Raw genomic sequence first — 22,036 nt, forward strand, 5'->3', positions numbered from 1 at the left:
CCACTGAAGTCATTTCACACACACGACCGTAAAACTCCTGTGAAGGAGGAACGAAGGCCTTTGGTGTCCTGTCAGTACCACTGAGCTCGGAAATCAAAATTCTTGGATGTTGCTTTGCAAGGTCGCCCCTCCCGCAGAGCAGCCCCACCAGTGAGCTGCTGAGATGCGCTGATGCCTCGTGCAAATGAGCAGCCACATCCTTGAGTGTTTTGTCCCAATCACTGTCTTCAGACCCCATTTTGAGTTTTAACTTAGCCAGGTTGCAGGTATAGATCAACTAAAGTAGTGGTGCTTTGAATCCAAATAGGGGCTTTGGCTTCTGGAAAATGCAAATTTATCTGAAATGTTTCGTGCATTTGAGACCAAATGCTGTGGAGCAAAATGTTAGTGATACACAGAGCAGCTGTACATAACAAACCAGAGATGATGGCACAGGTTATACAGAATGCATAGAGTATGATCACAGTACACGCAGTTCATTTGGGTTAGTTTTGTGTAAACTGCAAGGAAAGGAATATTAAACCTCTGCCTTTAATAAGCATTGTCAGCTGAGCAACCATGTTCAAAATGTATCAGGTGTGAGGATTAACGTGGTTCATAATGTCCATCGGAAGGTGAATGATTCAAAAGGAGTGAATATTCCTCTCATTACATCTAATGGGGTCATGTCAGTGGCAGCTAATATATTGTGAATTAATATGTTTTATTAACATGTCTGAGAAAAGTACATGTGGTAGTTGGTGTGATGCTCTAGTGTATCTGCAGAACCACAGCAACATGCAAGTTCTGACTTTTGATTGCTACTTCAACTACTATCCCTTTCAAATAATTACTGATTTTCCAAGTGATATTTGCATGTTGTTTTTTCTGCCTCCATTTAGTTCTTAAAAGCACATGTATTTTGAAGAGGACAGTTTAGAGTAGGGAAATAAGCTACTTTCCAATAATTGGAAATGTGCAGAAATGTGAAATGTTGTGAGGATTTTGTTAGTGGATCAAGTGGGATTTTATGCTGAACGTTACATTGAACTTCCTTATGGATTCAGTCACAGTTGTTGTGACTCGCAACTCATGTTGCACAGTGTGTGTTTCTATATACACACTGATTAATTTAGAATTAGCTGAATTTAAAAATTACAGGATTAGAGATTATAGTCACAGCGGTCACGGCATTTACTGCAGTCTTTTGGAATGTGAATGTGCAATCAGTTGGAAGTCTGTCCCTAACTAGATAAGCCAAGCTCAGGCAGGCTGCCCCTCATTCCTCCTCTGCAGCAAATGATCAGGTATCACTGCGACAACTCCTTAATGAAGTGGCTTTGGTGCCTTTTATCTGTGTGAAAGATGAAACGTACCAGGATTCTTCCTTCACGATGGTGTCATTTTTTTTCACTGTTAAAAAAAAAAAAAATCCAGCAATGTAGAAGACTCAAAATACTCAGTCTACATGTTTAAATTATAAAGCTCTATAGTTCTGGAATGTTTAGGTCTGTATTTAAAATATCATGACATAAAAACATGATGTTACATCAGTTTACTAATAGAAGTAAATTCATACAGCTGATGTAATTAGTGTTATAACACATTTGGGATTTAAAATCTTTTTATTACAGCTTTTTTTTAATCCAAAATTCGGATTTCTTTCAAAAATGTATCATGGGTTTTCTGAAGACAGGTTGCGGGGGGGGCTTTACTTGTTTTCCAGGCTATTCCCAGTGCACCCGTGAGCATATTCCCAATCTCGCTCTCCAGCAGAACTTGCAGATGGGGAGGCTGTGTGACATACTGGGTACGTTATGAGCTGTTGGCTGCCTCTTTTTTGATTGTTATTTGCCCGTAGAATGTCCGATGAGGACATTTTGTATTAGTGTTAAATATAGAGAAAAGATAAGCTCAAAGTAATTTATCTGCTACGGCACTTGCTCCTGCCCATGTTATTCATAAGAAGAACAATGCTGACTCTTGCCAGCTCTGTGCTAAGGTAAAGCAGCCTCACCCTGGGGCATGCTGAGCACCACAAATGATCAAAAGTGTTTAGTGTTCTACAAAATTAGGTAGCTAATTCTAGTGTTCATTCAGGCTCATATGGAGAGATGTGCTAGAAAAGAGCAAGCCCTTATTTAAACTGATTTTTTTTTTTAATTAGTAAATGAGGCAAAACACATGCATTGAAAAGTTTTTCCTAGAATGACAGTCCTCTGTTAAGCAGAGCAGTGAAGAACATTATTTGTCAGCGACCAACTTCATTGGCTCCCTGGAATGACATGCTTTACATGATTCATGTATATTTCAGTATCATTATTATTTTATAAATACCACTTAGTAAGTTCGTAACAAAAATATATTAGATCCAGAAATTTACAGTTGCCTAAAATAATAATGTAATTGCCTTTATATATTATCTAGGCACTAATAGTGTTTTTCTGCAATAGTTTTATTTTTTTAACATAGATTTTTTGTTTGTTTCTAAAATGATAGTTACAAACTTAAAGGGATAAAGTCAACACACTGAACAGGCATTTTCTCATTTTAAATCTGTGAACATGAAAATTGGTTCTACTGTAAAATAGACCATGAGTAAGACACAAACTAGTTAAACATTACCTAAATTATTAACTAGATCAGATGCTTTACCTGTGCCTGGCAGAAGAGCATTGATATTTACCATATTGATTTTCCTTTTCTTTAGAGTACCAGAGGATTTCCTTGCTTGTTGTAATCTGCTATGAGCTAATCTGTCTCTGGAGCCCCACCGTGTCCAATGCAGACTTGTATATCTCTTTATAGGGCAGTTCTAAGAGTAGTAAAATGTGTTGCAGCATTTTATTCAACAATTTCTCTCGGGCTTCTCCATTTCTGACGGTGCAGTCCATTCAGCATCACAGCCTATATTGGCGAGGAGTCTTTTCGTACCATAGCTGGTAAATTTTCAGGCTTGTTTTACAGCTCTGAGTAAATGCTTAAAAACAACAGAGTATTGACTACCAGTTCTAATGAACTGTTCTTTTAATTATTTTAAAATTTTATACGATAATGAATTGTATTTTATATATATATGTAGGCTCTGGAGCTTCAGATACAGGGCTGATTGTCAGATGCTGTTCTACTAAAATGCTTCAGTTGAGCTTCTGGCCTTACATTTTTAGATCAAGTGAATGTGGGATATTTTATTCCAACATGAGGCTCAGGGTTTCCTTAGTCCAATACGTGCTCTGCCTCTGATTCCTTCCCGTGTGGGAGCAGTTGGCACTTTCCAGGCTCTTGTTCCTGTGCCCAGTGAAGACAATGAAAGACTTCCTACCCATTTCAGCAGGAGCTGGATCAAAACCTAGCAGTGCTTTTTGGCAGCATATTCTATTGCTGTTGCAAGGCCCATTAATTCATTAACTCATCTCTTACATTAATATTTTAGAGGAGCAGAGTAGTTAAAATTTTCCAAACCAGTGTATATTAAAGAATGCCACTTTCTCACCTCTAAGTGTTTGTGTATACACTGTCTTTCAGCCCAAGTTGTTTTACATGCAGAAAAACAGATTTTCACACTGTGGTATTTAACTGGCTAATCTGCACACTCACGCGCTCAGCAATAGTTATTAATGGTATCCTGCCGTGAGCTTTTGTATGGACAGGACAAGAATAGGAAGAGACCGCACAAAATCCAGGCAGTGTATGAAAAGGGAATTTCATCATTTTCCTAAACTTAACTGCTCAGTTTTATAATTTACTGAAGTTAATGGGATATGTTTTTTTAAAGCAGTGTGCAATTCCCATTGATGTTAATGTGAGTCGTGCATATAAATCCCCCTGCAACACTTGCAAAATTCTGCCCCCAATATGTTCTGCAGAATTGAATTCTGAAAACTAGCTATTTCCTTGGGTTGCTGACCTGTCTTCAGAGAAATGCTGAAGCACAGAAAAAGCAGTTAAACCACTAAGAGTTGGGAATTACGGATCTCATTTTTATTTTCAGTGGGTTTTTTTTAGGCAAGCTATTTGTTAGCAAATGATCAAGAATTCTCAGATTGCTGTTCTGAATAGACTCTACCTTTCTTCCAGTAATGAACATTGTGCCCCTTTGTTTTAGATGCCAACGTGGACGTCATCTACATCTGCCCCCTTCAGCTGAGTGAGGAGTTACTGCGATATTACAATAAACTCCTGGGTCTGCAGGCAGCTGTTAGATCTGGGAACCCTGAGGACATGGCTGACCTGCAGGACAGGTTCAAAATTCTCACCCCTGAAGCTATAAACAGCTTCCCTGTGAGTTTGTCTTCTAATTACTACAGCTTGAGGGATGCAGTAAAATTAAATTGGAAATTTTATAACTTGTAACGCTCTGGTACACATCAGTGAAATATTACTGCAAGTTTAAGGGCTTTACTGATTAGACTACTAGTTAGAGCATTGGAAATAAATATCCCGGTTTAGTTTTATAGACTTAGTTGAGATAGTCCTATATTGGCTATTTGTAGACCACTGTCCCTTCTTACTATATAGTTGGGACTGGGAACTTGATAGATTTATATCTCTAAGCAAATCATATCAGTAAACCATTCTTATTACTCAAACTTCATCTCCAGGCAGCCCAGTATTCAATCATCTGTGTGTTTGTAGTGTTCTTTTAATTAAATCCAATTCAGAACTACTTAAAGAACAGAACTTAAAACTGCATAGGTTAGATAATACAGAAATATTAGTTCTAAACCTGTCAAGTAAGTTTTAAATCCATGTGGTCCATGGTCTAAAAAGAGATTTTAATGAATGTACACTACACACAATGTTTCTGAAAATACTACAGTGCAGTGAAGATTATCTGCAGTGGAGAATAATTTTATATTGTACATATTCAGTTTATAGTGTCTTAGCTGAGATTTTATTTTTATGAAACTTAGGGGTCCGTTTGTATCTCCAGGGTCTATGCTTAAAGCCCTGCTCTTGTTTTTAATCTATATTAATAACCCTCTTCTAGTTATTTTGTTGAACAATTATTTGTTGTACCATATACTGATTCAAACTAATGGCTTCAGAAGGTAAATAAGCTTTTCTATATTTTGTAAATGTGTTGCTTTTCAAATGTAGTTCTATAGTAGCTGTTCAGCAAAACACTTGCATGTGTGGATGAATCCTTTTCTGTTGAAATAGTCTGGAAACATCTATGTGAGAAAAGTGCTCAGCTCTTTCGCTGTATATGGAGGGGCCCCGAGTCGGAGCTGACTGATAGTTTTGCCATAGTTCAAATGAATTCTGTAGATATGAATGTGTTATGTTTTCTCTGAAGTTGGAGGAAAAGCATCAAGAGATAATATTTGTGTTTTTAGGAGCTGGCTTTGCTTTAGCATTGTGCTTTTATCTCAACACTAGAAACATACAAGAATCAGAGCTGCCTGTGCTGGGCCTTCACCTTGTGAAGTTAAATTATTGGGGTGGTAAATCCTTGATAAATACCAGTGATATATTTTTACTTCTTAAATTGCAGTTTGACAATTGTAGCTGAGGGTTTTTTTCCATCTGGATACTGCTTATTTTTTCAGCAATACCTATCAAATATTGGAAGCTTTAATAAGCATTCCACATAAAACATCCTAAAAATATTGTCTAGAACACATCATATTATGGATAAAAATGTGCTAAACCCGGACAGGCTGTCCAGGAATGGAACATTTCTCTCATGGACTATTTTGGTCATGGTGATTTGGCTGAAGCAGTTTTGCTGTAGAAGCAGGTTGTTTTCAAGCATGCATCTCTTGTGTATAGCCTTCCCTCTTCCCATTTCTGTTGAAATATTCCAAACAAAGTTTCTTTTCCAGAAAGAAAAGAGTGAACAGCTTTGTGAAAATTTATTGTGCAGCTGTGATTTACTGGGAAATGTTTACATGCCCTGATTAAGGGACCTAACAATTACAATCATGGGTTTTACCTGACACCAGGCTGAGGTATCCCCTTGGCTCTTCAGCACAGTGCAACGTATGCAAAATCCTCAACCTACATTCTTTTCATTGAGCATATGTTCTTTACCATCTATCAACTAATGTGTCCAAGAAATGTATCTTTTGTGAGGAGAGGAATCTGTGCTCTTAACTGATCATCATCACCCATTGGCTTCAGTGACTGTGGATTTAGCTGTCATTTCGTCTGTAAGGGTTATGGTTTCTTTTATGAAAAACTTTTGTTGTACCTAATCTATCTACATATATTCCTAATATGTGAACATTTGGCTTGAAGGCCACCTTAGCAGGCTCCTTTGAGCAACTCTAGAAGCACAAATCAGCCTTGCCCGGTTTCCTGGATATTCTGATGGAACTGGATGGAAGGAAAATCTGCAAGACACCAGACACACGTAGTCCTGTGAGAAAAGGGTGTCCAAATGCCCCTGTCCCCTTAGACAGCTGCTGGCTGTTAGAGTGTCCTCTTGTGACTCAGTGCATCCAGGTGCAACATGAAACACTTCTAACAAAGGGTGACCCTACCCTGATTCTCCACTAGCTGCACATTGAAACAGCAGAGTGGTAACTTTGCTCATCATATTAATAGTAAAACTGATGCCAAGGGTTACTTCTCTGGTCCTGAGAAGTTTATAAAAAAATCAACAGGTTTGAGAGAACCAAGAACTGGCTTTTTGGTTAACCTGCCAACCACTATTTTGTGCAGTTGTGCTGGAATTCTGAGGATTCCTCAGTTTTGCTTTTACCTGCTTTCACTCGCACAACTGTATATCATGGCAGCTGTACCACTTGGAGCAGGAATGAACTAGATTTTACAGCCTGTTTCCTGCACTCCTTAATTAACTGTAAAATCCATTATTGAGAGACACAAAGCAAATCTCGCCCCTACATCACCACTCGTGGCCCCAGGGAGTGAGTGACCGGGGCTGGAAATTGATCCTGTTCTCTCCACGGCCACAAGCCCAACTGAACGGGCCATCTCCTGCTTTTGTACCACGCTCAGGAGAGAGGGAACAAATCAATCGGAACATGAAGAGTCTCAGTTTTCAAACTGACAGAAGGAAAAGGCTCCAGGAAACTTGTTTGTTGTTCTTTTTGCCCTTACACTTCTGTGACTCCCTTTTTCCTACTAGAATGTTGAAGAGTATCTAATTTTTCTGACTTATATCCTCACTTTCCTTGCAGTATGTCTGATTTCTTTACAGAGAAACTTGAGTGCTTTTTTTGGAGCTGTGTGTTTGGTATTGACAAAAGGGGATTCCTTTTATCCACTTCCAGGGGCTTCCCATTTCCTTTTCCGCTGTCATCATCATCCAAGTAGTAGAATCAGGATTTATACTTCAGCCCCTCTGAAGGAGCATCCAGGACCTTGAGGGGAAACATTCTGGGTTCTCCAGTCAAGGACTTTGAAGGAAAATACTCTGGGTTCTCCTGAAAATTCCTGGCAAATCCAGGAGTACTTACTTTCCTGACTAGGGCTTAAGTTAGATGAAATCTCAATGGGAAGATTTCCTTCTTGTTACAACTATTTGTTTATGGCAATTTATGGCAGTGGAGGTATCTGTACTATTGCTGTATAATGTCCATCCCTGTCTGTCTCAACCTTGGGGTGCCTCTATACCTTTGGAAAGATAATCAGGTTATCTGCAGGCCATGCATCGGATATGTTGTAGAAAATAGTTTTGAGGTTTCACCTGCTATGACCAATATTCTTAGTATAAGTTTAGAGGTTATAGCATGTCGTGAGTAGCTTTGTTCAGAATAGATCTTCTTTTTTAGAAGAAATGAAAAATTTCTTGAAGTTGAGACCCCTTTATTTTAAACAACAAAATCCCACCCTCTCTTTGAGTGCTCTGCAGCTGTGTTCACATGAACTATCAGAACTATTGTGTAATGGAAATGTATATTCCTGGTAATTTAATGTGATCAGTGAAAGCTTTTGTAAATCAAAGTGTTTTATTCTCAGACAATCGCTTAAAATACTGGTGAACTGTATGGTGAAATACCATCTCTGCTATAGGGGTTTTTCTTCTTTTTTGTATTGATTTTTAGGAGCTTTAGAGTTAAACCATGCCAGAAGTGTTGCTGAGATGAATCACTATTATCCAAAGGCCACCAGCCTCTCTGCCGACTGACAGAAGGGTAATTCCACATGGATCAAATAAATACAGATGTGTAGTAATTAGTTCTATTCCCAGCGAGCCCATTTCCAACACACTAAAGATGTGCACGATTATGGAGCCTCACCCCAACAGCTTTTATCAATTTAAACTGCTAAGCTACAGGATAGGTCATAACCCAGCCTGCTATTAATAATGTATTTATCGTGTGCAATGTTATAAATTAGGTTCATGGAACAGAGAAGAACACCTTTTAACAAGAATAATGTTATCTTTATACAGAAGCATCACATGTGCCTGGCCACTCAACTGAAGTACAGTCCCAAGACAATCCAAAAAATAAAAATTCTTCTCCAGAGCAGAGATGCCTACATTATAGGAGGGGTTCCCCACAAAGATGATTTAGCAGTGGCTGACATGCTAAATGTCCCTATATTGGGCTCGGTGCCAGAAGTGGCTCATCTCTATAGTACCAAGTCTGGAAGTAAACGCATTTTTGCCAGCGCTCGTGTGCCAACCCCTCCCGGAGAGTCTGACATCTCCAGCATGGACCAGGTAAGCGGGACGTGGGCCGGGATGTGTCCACGTGCAGATGCCTCTTTTTGCTCGATAGGACACAAACTTCATCCAATTTATAACATTGATTAGACCCTAACTGGGTTTAATTAAATAATGTATGAGGTTGCTTCTTTTTTGGTTGTATCTCACCCATTAAGTGCAATTTGTATCCTCGTCAGGAAGTAATACAATTGTTCTGGTGTTCTTCGTGTTCTTTTTTGAGGATATGTAAGGGCGTTTGGTTCAGTTACTTCAAACAGTTTCTGTTGCTGCTCCATGAAGTCACGGTCTCAATGAAATTAATAGGAATGTTATCAGTGACTGAAAATATAACAAGGATTTCTGGGAAAATTTAGTATTTATTGAAGGGATAATTCCTTCCCCTTAGGAAGTCAATCCGTTCAAATTGAGGTTCACTGAGCATATCTGCAACTGGAGTTTCACCTCATACCTGGCTTCCCACTGCTAAATTCACCTGTCTTGTTAGCATGACCAGTAAAAAAGAACAAGATATTACTAAACTAAAATTACAAGGCACAAAACTTTTCTGTACTATGTTCTGTTTACATATGTTTATTCAATGCCTCAGTATTACATTTTATACACTGATTTTGCAATAATCTAAGTATGACAGGTACTGACTTTTTAAAAAAATATGCTTATGGTGCTGCTACATCTCATACAGGAAAATAACCAGTGCCATGGTTTGCAGGAATTCCTACTTCTTAGGCACTTCTTAGGCTTTTCACAGTGCTTTGCTTTTTATTAATCATCTTTACCACTGAAAACAATCTGAGCTACGTAAATATATTGCAACTTCTATAGTAGATGAAATGAATATATGATCAATGATTTGAAAAACAACTCTTTGATTTATTGTTAAATAATTTATCTGGATCTAATATTTTTGATTCATACTACAGTGTTATGGAAGTTCTACTTCTGTTGTTTGCTTGTATGAAATATTGACATTTTTAGGTTAAATAATCAAAGCAAGGTGACACTATGTTAAAGCACAATTCAATTTTCACTTAAAGATACCACATAATTCTGTGTGATTGGTACAGTCCTTACAATATTATTGATCTTTCTCCATTACTGTAGGGGAGTCATCAAGAAAAACACATTTATGCGATTCTCAAAAGCCACAAGTAATAACAGCTGGAACACACGTGTAATTGTATTTCAGGTTATCATTTTTTAAAAAGAAACAAAAGTCCCTCTGTAAAAATGCAGAAGGCCAATGCAACAAGATCTGATAACACTTTTACCAGGTTCAAAGGCATTTGCAGTTTCTAAGAAGCTAATTGCATCCTACACCAGCTGGGCAGAAGGCATTTTAAAGTCATTTAAATCTGTATACATACACAAATAAATAATTAGCATTTTTATAAAGCCTGCTTGGTAACTCCTTCGTACATTTATAACCACATAATGTACTCTCCAGTAGGAAAATTTCACAGATGTTTTGGCTGGTGTTAGAATCTGGCACAACTGTTCCTCAGATTTTGCAAATCGTGGAGTCCATCCCTTGTCATTTCCCATCACAAACATTTATTGAGCAATACTGATTATCCAAAACCTAAAATCCTGATGAGACAAAAACCTGGACAAGCAAATTTCTCTCTGCAGATCACAGCTTCACCGACCACTGAAGGGTGTGGTTTGGTGGACTCAAATAAAGGACAAAGGCCATAGATTCTTCATCAAAAAATGTTGAAGGTTGTTTTCCCTAAGTATCCAAAAGAACTGTAACAACACAAGCATCTCCAAGAAAAAAGAAATTTCAAGTCCAGATATTTAGAACTGGAAGTCTAAATTGAGGAACAATTTAATATTGTCATAGTGTAAAATATCTTTGTCGTTGCTCTGCAGATGATTCATGTTCTCAGCCAGCTCATTGTTGACAATATGGATGTGCGGCGCTGGCTGTTTAAAGCAAACGAGGGGTCTGGAGGAAATGGCACTGCCTATTGTGATGTTATTTCACATTTGAAATGCTACCCCTGGCTTCAAAAAGAGCGTCAGAGGTACAGCCCTGAGAGGTGGAGTAAGAAGAGCGCACACGTGAGTAACGAAGGAGTGGGGTGTCTTGTTGTCACGGCTTCTTAATAGTCCGCTGGCCTTCTTTCTCACGGTAAATCTTTTCTCTGATCTTTCATTTTAAGACTTTGGTCAGAGTTGATGAGCCCAGGCTAGCTTGTACAAAGCAATAGATAACAATAATTCCAATAAAACAGTTAAATATTCCAAAATATAAATGGATGTCTGGCATCCAACTGTGGAATAAGTTGGGTGTCATAACACTTCGCTCATATGCAACAATGTGCACATTTTACACAGTGTTTTTATTCAAAGTGAGGACATATAAATGAAAGTAAATAGGCAGTTCACACTTACAACTACAGAGAAACCTAGAATTATTGGAACAAAGCGTTGGACTAATATGGTTAAACAATAATCCATTTGAAGCCACATACAAACTGATTGCTTATTAATCTGGCTTTCTAAGGATTATTTTTTCAGTACATTTTTCCTCACTAATAACTTTTAAACCTGTTAGCTCTTTTCAGCTGTGTATGCCGGAACACTTGAGGTCTCAGAGATCATTAGACTCCTGCCTGTTTCATTACAGAGGGTGTTTAGGTGAGGAGAGAGATTCCCAAAATACCCAATGGAGGGAAACGGTAGAGCATGAACTCAGGCACTAGTAGATTCCAAAGAATCCACATGATGGAGAGAAGCTGTAAGATGATACATTTCAACCACAAAAAAATCCATATGAAACCAGACTTCATTAGTTCTGGCATTCAGAGAATTATTTGTAGTTTAAATATTCATTGGTATTTAAATGTGTTAATTTCAATAAGCATTTGATATTTCCGTATATTGTGCCAAATTCATTCCTCATATAATGGTTTTAAAGCCAGAAGGAATGTATCCAGAAAGAATTGTTTAATTTACATAAACTACTCATTATAGCTCTTTTGATTTTTTTTAATTCGGTCAAAACGGGTTTGAAATTTTTGTATGATTGAATTATATTGTATATTAAAATTTCAAATTATGCTGATTACAGTTCTGCTGCATTTGACAACTACCAAATAATTCCACATTATAAAATAGAGCTTATTGTATAAAGCCGAAGGGCTAATTTCTCTGATGTGCTAAAGATCCCTCGCTCGGTGCAAGTCGAGCAGTGAAATGCCAGCAGAAGCATCTCCGGCCAGTGAGCTCTCTGGGACATGAAACTCATCTATCTAGCTCCTGCTCCCAACCTCTGAGCCCATGGGACTAGTTCTAGTTAGTTCTTTCCTGGTATAAATTCCCTGTATAAGTGGTGTTACCTGGTGTTAACATTAGTGTTCGTGTTTCTGTGGCTTTTCAATTATTTCACGGCCAAGTGATTCTGCATAAAGGACACAGTGATAACTGGCATTCTTTGGTTTCCCTTTTATGCTGCATTTATGTTGAGCTTTGATGCAACCAGGAATTAACCCATTAGAAGCCCTTGAACACAACCATGTGTTAGAAGTTGGAAAATCTATTCGGAATAATGTATTTTACCTAATTTCCTAAAGCCAGTAGAAAAGCTTCCATAAATCCAGACCAGTATGAAGGTGGGCTTGGGCAAAACATGAAACTTGCTGCATTTTGAGCATCTTGTTTGAATATGTGTGTTCAAGTTTTTCTGCCTTCCAAGTTTAGCCCTCTTTTGTAGAACAGGAGACCTTTTTTATATATAATGAATTGCAGTCTCCAATGAGTGTTACCATTGAGAGCTGAGGATTAAAATCATCCTTTGTTAAGGAATACACTTTTAAACATCAAAGCATTAGTTTATGAGCAGAGGCATGCTTTAATGTCCTATTACAGTATGTAGACCTGTTTCTTTTGATAATGAAGACATTGTGTCAACGGCACAGGCTGCCACATAGAAAACGGATGCTGGCAGGTTATTGAAAAATTCAGCTTCTTGATGAAAGACTATCCTGCAGGCTAAGAGTACAGTGAAAAGACTCTCCATTCTGGTAGAATTATTAGAAATGAGAATATGACTGTAAGCACTATATTATGTTAATACTTACAAATAGCTTCATTTGCATAGCAGTTTAAGACACGATACCCAGATTTTCCTCATTGGTATGTAGTAGGCAACAGATTAAAAATAATGTAGTTCGTGAGTTTGAACTGTGTAAAAATCCATTCCATCTAAAAATGAGACTGATTTTAGATTCCTCATTTCAAAGATAACATTGGGCAAACAGAAATGCAAGACAGGATTATCGATGTATTTTACCTTGTTAATGCAGCATCTGAGTTATCTGAACAATTATTTTGCAGCTGAGTAAAGGGCTGAATTCACAAACTATGCTGAATGTCTCGGCAAGGCCTTCATGCCAATGGGCATTGCTGATGTCTGTCAGCAGAGAAAAAATTTCATCCCGAGGCCCAGATTCTAATAATATTCAATATTGAGACAACTGCTGCCTCCACAAATGCACATTTGGCACTTGTGAGGCCATTTGTGGAGACGTTCCTCAGTTTGCTAAAGAATATCAAGATCTGGCCTCAGTTATGAGCAAAAACATCAGTAAGTAGAGACACCTTACCAGTTTAATTGTATCTTGCGATGTGAATTACTACTGTAGGGAGGAAATAAGATTTTGAACTGTTTAACATGTGCATGTAAGGCGTTATGTGCTGTGTGAAATGCTCTTGTGCCATTCGAGGATGATTTGCCAACCTGTTTTCTGTACCAGTTAAAGACTCAGTCCGTGCACAGCAGAAAAATACCTAGAGAAAGATGTCTGCAATGCTTATTATTCTCTGGTATTCCGAAGTACGCTGAGAAGCTTGGTGGCTCACTCTTTTTGAAAGCCAGCAGGTCCGTTTTTGGAAAATCTCACCTATACTTAAATGGACCCTTACTGGAAAACTGCATAAATTCATGGAAAATTATTGACTCTTATCGCTGACAGTTTCTGGCTTAGAGGAATTCTGAGTTGCAAATTGTTGGAGGTTGTGGGAGAGTATCTGGGGAACGGAAACGCTGACTCTGATTTCATCCTTTCATAGAACAGAATTATAGAATCATTTCAGTTGGAAGAGACCCTCAGGATCATCGAGTCCAACCATAATGTAAGCTCACTCTAGCACTAAACCATGTCCTAAGAACCTTGTCTAAATGCTCTTTCCTGGGCATCCACTTGTGAGCACCATCAGAGACAAGACTGGGGGCTAAGCAGAACTTATCCAGCCATTTTTCATGACCTTGGAGAAAGTTGCTCAGATGCCCCTCAGAATTCCAGATGGACACTGGTGGAAAAGTGGTCTACAGAAGTCTATTTGGTGCTTTTGTTTCTTTTTGAACTTTTGTCAAAGTCTGTGATGTCTCCTGGTCTCCGACTCCAAATCTTGGGGCTCAAAATGCCACCTCAGACTCTCAGAACACTTGCATCCTCCCTTCCTTTTAGAGGAAAGATAACATCACCCTCCTGATAGTGTTGCCCTTTTTTTTTTTTCTGCTTTTAACAGTTCCCCTTTTACATAAAATAACACAGGACTATGCAGAGATCCCTTCCTGTGTATAACTATAGAACTCTAAATAGTATCTAAATCACTAGGTTAAATTACTAGTCAAATTAATTTTAGAATTACCTTTTATTACACTGCAACTCTTAATTAACCACCAGGACCAGCAACATGATGTGAGTTTATCAAGTATCAATCCTAAAGATAACAAAGATTAGACTGAAGACAAAAAGGAGGTAAGTATGGGGATAAAGAAGAAAAGACCTGAAAACACAAGATTAAAACAAGATGCAGAAACACAGGCAACAAATATTCTCTCAATTAGAACTGACCAAAGCTACACAACCATTTCAAAACACTCCATTAAATATCTGTTGTAGAAGAAAAAAGTGATTTAGCACACTTGGGCAGCCTCCTGTTTTAACTGTTAGAGTGTTTGAATCTTGCGGCCTCCAGCTGTGTCACAGGATTTTGTCACGGTTTCTTTTCCTTACAGACTATATCTTGGTTAATTCGCTAAAATGTGTAAGAGGAAATCAACATATTTTCAAAAGGTGATAAATCTGGGAAATATGACTTTTGGTCTGAGTTGCATAAAGCAACATTCAGACACTGGTTGCAGATTTTGTATTGATTGCTATTTGGAAAATTACTGTTTCAAAGGCCAAGATAAAATGATGTGAAATGCTAGATGTTCTTTTAAGTTAAAAAAATAAAATAGTGTTCAACTTTCAGAAGTTCTATAATAAGTAACAGATAAACTTTGTGATTATCTGAAAATCACAAATAGCTGTGAGCATATTCTTTACTGGTTGAATGAATTGCATTCCTGTTAAGAACCCCGAAGTTTACAGATCACATCTTGCTTCTTTACTGAAGAATTCAGAGTAAAGAGTAAACAGACGTAAATAGATCAAAATAAAACCAACCGTAATACTGTCAAAGGTGTAATTTCAGAAATACGGCATTGCTGGCATGCGGTTGTTTCTGACAGCCTGGGAACACAGGGTAGCTCCCAACACTGCTTTTTTCCTTCTTTTCTGTCCATTCTCCTTTTCACCGCTCCCATCACCTTTTGGAATGCCACCAGCTTTGTTCTGGGGTAGCACCACAAATAACACTGAAACCAGAATAAACTGCAAGCAGTGGAGTTGGTGTTAGTGTAACACTGAGGAACCCCCGGGCAGACTTTGGGACGTCGTCTCTGCTGCTGGGTTTGTACACTCGCAATTGCAGGTGTGGTAATTTTTTCAGCCAGAAATTCTGACAGATCCACAGAATATCAATTTGCAATATTTTGACAGGCTTTTAAAATTTCTTCCAGCTGGTGGGATGTTTCTTAGGGGAAAAAAAGAGAACCCAAGGAGTTAATGAAGAACCTGATTAGCTATAAAGCAATAGAGTTGCAGGTTGTTTTCTAGCATGGGCAATGCTCTGTCAGCAATATATCCTAAATAGTTTAAATATTCACTGTCTCTGTGAACAGACTGTAGTGCTCTTATTCAGTTTATTAATATATCTATGATGCTGTCATAGTGATGTTTCAGGTGACTCTTAAATCCTCAGTAAAATAAAGCAGGATAATTGTATCCCTTGGTTAATTTAAAGCCATGATATCCATTCTTAAGACTTTAGATAATCAGATATGCAAGCTGTGGGTTTGTATGTCCTATTGATTTAATATGCTTCTAATCAGTACATAAAGCTATAGGCCTGCAGTGTTAATTTTTCATATGCTTACAAAGTACCCTTTGATTTTCTGTCACGCGTTAATTACAGCGTTTTGCCATTAAATAGGAAGCTTTGTGTAAACTAATTACTAGGTAATCATTGTCTACCGCAAGCGTGCTGTTTGTACCTTTTATTTTATTCTAAAAATGCACAGATCTCGCAGTCTGGAACCACTATACCTTCCAGCCATTAGCTCTCACTAATTCATAGCATTATTGTGTTAAGATTGTAGGAGTTGTAATTGTTGTGGTATCAGTGCTGTTAATTACCGGAGTAAACAGTTGAAATGGTGCCAAGGTCTATTGTACAAGGCAGAGGAAAGGAGGTTTAAATGTTACTTCCACCATCTGGGGACTGGAGTAGAGGCAAATGCTGGAAAACAGCAGTGAGGCAATATCAGAACTTCAGCTCCAGGGTTTGAGGCCATATGGATCCTGAATATTTTGAATCAATTGAATTTAAGTGCCAGTTTGCCGCAATAACAGCGTGGAAGGAGAGGATAAAGCAAGAGCACTAAAGAAATCTGAAATCCGTTAATGTTATTGCAGCCAATAAAATGCCTGCTTGGATTATTTTAAAAATGTTTGTTTTGCTAAAATCCAAAAAGTAGCACAGAGGCAACTCTACGAATGAAAGAAGTTTAGCCGTGTGGTGTTTGTGAAACGCAATGCAGGTTTTGTCTGACAATTCCTTTAGCACTGCCGCTCGGCAATTTAGACAAAATTCCTGGGAAGTGACAGGGATTGTCTATATGATGTCTTTTCTCTTTTTGAAATCAGATTTTTGGAATTCATTAGAATCCTTTCTTTAGAGATATGAGCCAGAAAGGAGGGCAAGTGAACAAAAGCAAACAAAATTTACAGAGATTGAAACAGAGAAAAATAAAATCATTAGAAAAATGTTATTAATCTGAGGGCATCTGTACTGTCTATGCATTTGCAGAGATCTCATTCAAATATAGACAAGTCTCATTCAAATATTACTTATTTTGTATGAGGATTAACATCCCAATGTCCTGAATTTACAAATGCCGCATTTAAAATAAACATGAGTTTTTTAACAAGAGATTTTTTTTTAAGATTATGACAATTATGTTACATTTTCTTTGCTCTGAAGGTAGTTGCAGGGAACCTTGAAAGAAGAGTGCTGCAGCCCTGCAAAGGACATGCTTTTATGCATAAAATAGCAATGCAGTATTTTTTTGATTGAAAAAGCAAACCATTTAATAAATTTATCCTAACCTCAAACTAACATGCTGTGCATAGACACGCAAAATTATTTGACAAGCTCACAGAGATTCAAAATCCTCTTTCTGTCTGTTTTTTGGTAGCACAGGCTGTAGCAATTCTATATTCTCCGCGTATATTGTTTTCTGAGACAAAAAGGGATCTGGCAGCATATTGCCGTTGCCTGTTTAGGAGTGTTTGGAGGAAATAGAAAGGATCTCTTTCTAAACAATCCTGGTTTATTTATTTTTTATTGGTCTGTTAGCAGATGTTGAAGGAGTTGGGGGCACAATGTAAACACGCGCTTCTCAATGGAGGAATGGCAAATAGCAAAGTCTACAATGGAACAGGCAATTGAGGGGGGGTGGATTAGGCCAGTGGGGTTTTTTTTGCTTTTTGTGTGTGTGTGTGTATGTAGTTGGATTTAGAATTAAAATAAGTGCTTGATCTTTATATATTGAAATCCTCAGCGTGTGGAGTGCCAGCATGAGCCCGAAGAGAAAACCGTGGCCCCATGTGGTGTGAAAAAAAGGAACAGCAGTTTAAGTGCTGGAAAGTTGAAAGAGAACTAACCTCCTTGTTCTTGTCGTCAGGGAAAGTGGCTGTTTTGTGCTCTTGTATTGAAGCATAGCATATGTGCCTCGCTTTAACAAAAAGCCTCTTGAGTCAAAGCAACCCCGGTCCTGTGTGCTGATCCACGGCGAAGGCCGCGATAATGAGGGACGGGCTCTCGGGAAGCAGCGAGTAGATAATACGGCATAAGTGGAGAATTCTGCGCGCTGTTTTTTGCCATCCTGCTTAATGCAAGGCGCAGCCCCGGTGAATCGCTTGCCATCCAGCTGAAATGGGCCATTAGCTATCGGGGAAAATTGTCTTTGCTACTTTCAGCAGATGGAGCAAATATTTTACAAAGCAATTTTACATACAAAAAACATTTGTGTTACTTGGTAATGATGGCTGTTTTACATGATGTTACCTTCTATCAGAACATACTTTTCCAGCTCGTGGAAGCAAAATTGGCACTTTTTAATTTTAAAATTTGCAGTTAACAATTAAATGCCTGGGCTTTAAATCAGGATGCAAACTTTGAGCAGATAGGGTATTCACAGTGTATCGCTTCCAAAAACATTTCCATTTTTATAAACCTCTCAAATGGTTTTGTTCAGTGCAGTAGATTGTGGTTCTGGCCAGCGTGTACCTGTCTGAATTAGAAGAAAATGTTAAATTGGTTTAATTTTCAAAATAGGAAATAATGACGGTTATTTGGAGAGTCACTGGCCTCTTCCAATATAACCGCGTTTGCTGGCGACGCTGAGAACATCAGAATAAGCCGCACTGGACCAATTCATGCCAAGGCAGCTGGAATAAGTTATCAGAGCTCCACTGATCGCAGTGTAAAGGATACAAGGTATAAATGGTATGAATTGTCATAGTGCCATTGAAGTGGCATAAATTGCCACAGCTTCATTGACTTGAGCAGAGCTGTGGCAGTTTGTATTGCTGAGGATCTCTCTGCTGATTTTATTCTTCTCTGGCCCAGGCAGCTTTACTTATTTGGAGTTACTTTCTTCACTCTATTTGCTTGCAAGGTCTAAATAATTGCCTTTCAATCTGATTTTTAGCTAAAAAGCCCTAAGTCTTTCTCACGCATTCTGCTCCGCAGCCTCTTTCTGTCCCCAGGTCTTTCTTCCTATTTCTATGTCTACTTCTTCTTTCTATTTATTTACTTATCTTCTCAACAGGCTTTTCTGTGACTGATGTCTCAAGTAGATTTCCTACCAATGCCTTCAACATGTGCCATGTTTGGTCCTAATTTTTTATTGCAACTGCCATTCTAAGAAAGCCTTTCAAAATTCAGCTTGCAGAAGGGTGAGGAATTATTTTATCCTTGAGGAAAAAAGGTGTAATATTTATTCATTGTTATAAAAAGGTGCAAAGCAGATTTGGATAGATTGAAAGATTTCTCCATGACGTAACCAGTACTTGGGCTGCTCTTTTTTTACTGGTGCTAAGAAACATCAGGTGAAAGATTTGAACAAATGCTCTGTTTCCATTGAGCCTATGATTCTGAATTGGTTTGGGCCACATCAAGAGACAAAACATTGGTAAACTCTGCTGGAGATACCGTCCAATTTAAATGAAATTAGCCTACCAAGCACAGCTCCTTTTAAAAGGTTTGACTTCATGAGTGAATGTTAGATCTGGGCTTGAATTTGCCTACTAAAACTCCCTATAATCAGGATTATTGCCTTTTTAGAGCTTAGAGTTGCAAAAAAACCCCTTTAACTAGAATCCCAGGTGCTGCTCTTTAAAAAGTGGTTGCCTGACTCCCTCCCATGAACACCTTGATTATCATGGCATTAAGTGTTACATACACATGTTGGGTTTGATGTCAAGAACATTTTTCAGATTTTCTTGGGTTAGTTATTAGTACCACGGTCTTGCCTGTCTAACATCCATCACATGGACAGCGAGTACCAGCACACAACGTTACTATATGTGTAGATGAGGTGAATGGAGAACTTGTGTCTTACCAATGGCCTCTTTGTGAGCCAGGTACCTGTGCCCTTCGGTACATGGTAAAGTTTGAAAGTTCTGCTCTATTTTGCAGCCACTTTATGGAGCTTTCTTTCATAGCCATGTGTGAGCCTTGAAAACAACTCTGTCCAAAGAGAGATGGTCTGGTGCTCAAGACTCAAGTGCCAAGTCTCTCTTCTGCTCTGTGTCAGGGCAGGCTTCTGTCAAGCTGGGGCTCTTGTGCAGGTAAACTGGGGTTGTTATTTCCAAAATCTGGTATAAAAACTTACAAAGGGATCTCAAATGTAAAGGGGCTGGAGCACAAGTGTGATGGGAGCAGCTGAGGGACCTGGGGGGTTCCGAGGCAGAGATGAGGTTCTCAGGGACATAGGGTAGTGCCAGGGGTGGGGGAACAGTTTGACTCGAAGATCTTGGGGGTCTTTTCCAACCAAAATGATTCTAAATATCTTGACAATGCTCTTAGTCATATGGTTTTGTTTAGGTAGTCCTGTGAGGAACAGGGAGTTGGACTTTTGGTGATCCTTATGGGTCCCTTCCAACTTGAGACATTCTAGGACTCTGTGATTCTGTTTTAAGGACACACAGCCGTCCCCAGCACTTCTCCATGGAGCTGGCGCAGCTGCCCTCAACTCCCATGGAAATTTTACCCCAGTTCACATGCCTGTAGTTTAATTTTTACTGATACGAGCTTGGTCACAGCACTCTCAAATGCTTCCATGCATCCAGCTGGGATTATTAGTTTTTTCCCCAGTAATTTATCAAAAGCTTTCAGGCAACCATTGCAGACTTCTTCTGTTTGTTTGTTTGTTTGTTTTTTAATGTTTCTGTTTAAATTGCACAATACCCAAAGTGATGAGATCTCAGGGATGAGCCTCGGTGTGACAGAGGTATTGCTGAACACGCTCAGAGGCGCAAAACGATTTTTGAGTCAGCAACTCGGTGACATCTGTCATGGCTCACATCGCCTTTCCAAAGCTGCGTTGATTTTCACCATGCAATGAATCACCTAGTCTCGTGACTTCTTGCCTTAGCAATATTTCAATGCAAATACAAATCAAGACAAGGCCAACTGATACTTGCTCCCTGCTCTGTTGTTCTGGTCAGCTGAGACAGACAAAACCTGAATTCCTCCTTAGAGGTTTTAAGGAAATGAGCAGTGCAAGACCCGAATCTGGTAAATTCTGAACTTGGATCTCACGGGCTTTGTGGTCCTTTGGTTTTGCCATAAAGTTAAGGTCATGATGCTTATGGTATACTGACTACAACCATTTTGTAGTATCTTTTCTTCTTGTATATGACAGGAGCCTACATACCCCAGATCACCATAATTATCTAAGCACCTCAATATTTTGAAGGCATTTTTTCCTCTCAATTCCATGTGTGGTAGGGACAGCAATTGTCCCCCTTTCAAGGCCAGATGCTGTGGCACAGTCAGAAAGTCCCTTCCCTGAAGTCTCAGGCAGACTGTGTTCAGGAACAAGGTATATCTAGGGCTCCTACATGCAAAGTTGATTCCCTGGTCATTGGCCCATCCTCCTCATTCTGGCAGATAAATCACAGTAAGCTGATTTTGAATTTGTATTTTTGGTTACGTCACATCGTGCGCTGCATGACAAAGCCCATCTCTTCAAGTTTGCTGATCTGGAAAAATAGATATATTTTTTTTCTCCTATTGTTAAATTTTAGCCATAAGGTTTTATCGTTCCTCCAAAGCCCAAGATGATATGAATGTGGCTTAGGACATTGCCAGGATCAGAGGATGATCGGTCATCTCCTGAAGTTTGGGATGCTGAAGAGAGAGGATGTAAAACAGAAGCAAAGAGACCCAGGGGAAGGAGCGAATGCTTCTGAAGCAGCAAGAAAAGGAGCCTGAAGCAAGAGAGTCGGGGTCCTTGCACTTTATATGCTTCTGTAGCTCTGGGACGTTTCTGAACAGTAAAAGCAACACAGTTTCTGTATTTAATGGGTTTGTTTTGTGTGATAACATAGTAAAGAATCTGAAACTCAGAAAAAGCTGATTTATCTCCTATAGTATGAATCATCAGATTCGACCAGAAGCACAAATACACTTGTGAATTTTGGTTAGATTGGAGAGTATAAAAGGATATCTCCTGCTTCAGAAACACTTTGAGTTGATCATTCTTCCTAGTTTTTTGTTTTGTTTTAAACTAACTAAAAGGTGTTTGGTTTGATGTAAGAGCTTAAACATAGAATCAGTAAAACTATTTCTGGCCTATGTGACAATTTCAATATGTGCAGCTTCAAAATACAAACAATGTAGAAGTTATTGACTGCTGGTATTGATCCCCAAGCAGTTACCATGTGCTTAGCATTTTCAGTTGCCACATCAAATTATTGATATAAATTATCATGAAATAGATGCTGT

The 22,036-nt window shown here is 38.6% G+C and overlaps 1 protein-coding gene across 1 annotated transcript in view; it reads left to right on the top strand.

The window, feature by feature from the left end:
- The window catches only part of IQCH (IQ motif containing H), a gene marked incomplete at both ends in the record, with an annotated part of 65,898 nt that overhangs the window by 24,244 nt on the left and 19,618 nt on the right, over positions 1-22,036 (top strand). Inside the window, 4 exon segments of the mRNA XM_080351017.1 lie at positions 1,706-1,789; positions 4,085-4,260; positions 8,345-8,617; positions 10,496-10,687. Of these exon segments, the coding sequence (XP_080207143.1) occupies positions 1,706-1,789; positions 4,085-4,260; positions 8,345-8,617; positions 10,496-10,687 (725 nt within the window).

Source organism: Nesoenas mayeri (genome assembly GCF_963082525.1).
Source record: "Nesoenas mayeri genome assembly, chromosome: 11".
Lineage (NCBI taxonomy): Eukaryota > Metazoa > Chordata > Aves > Columbiformes > Columbidae > Nesoenas > Nesoenas mayeri.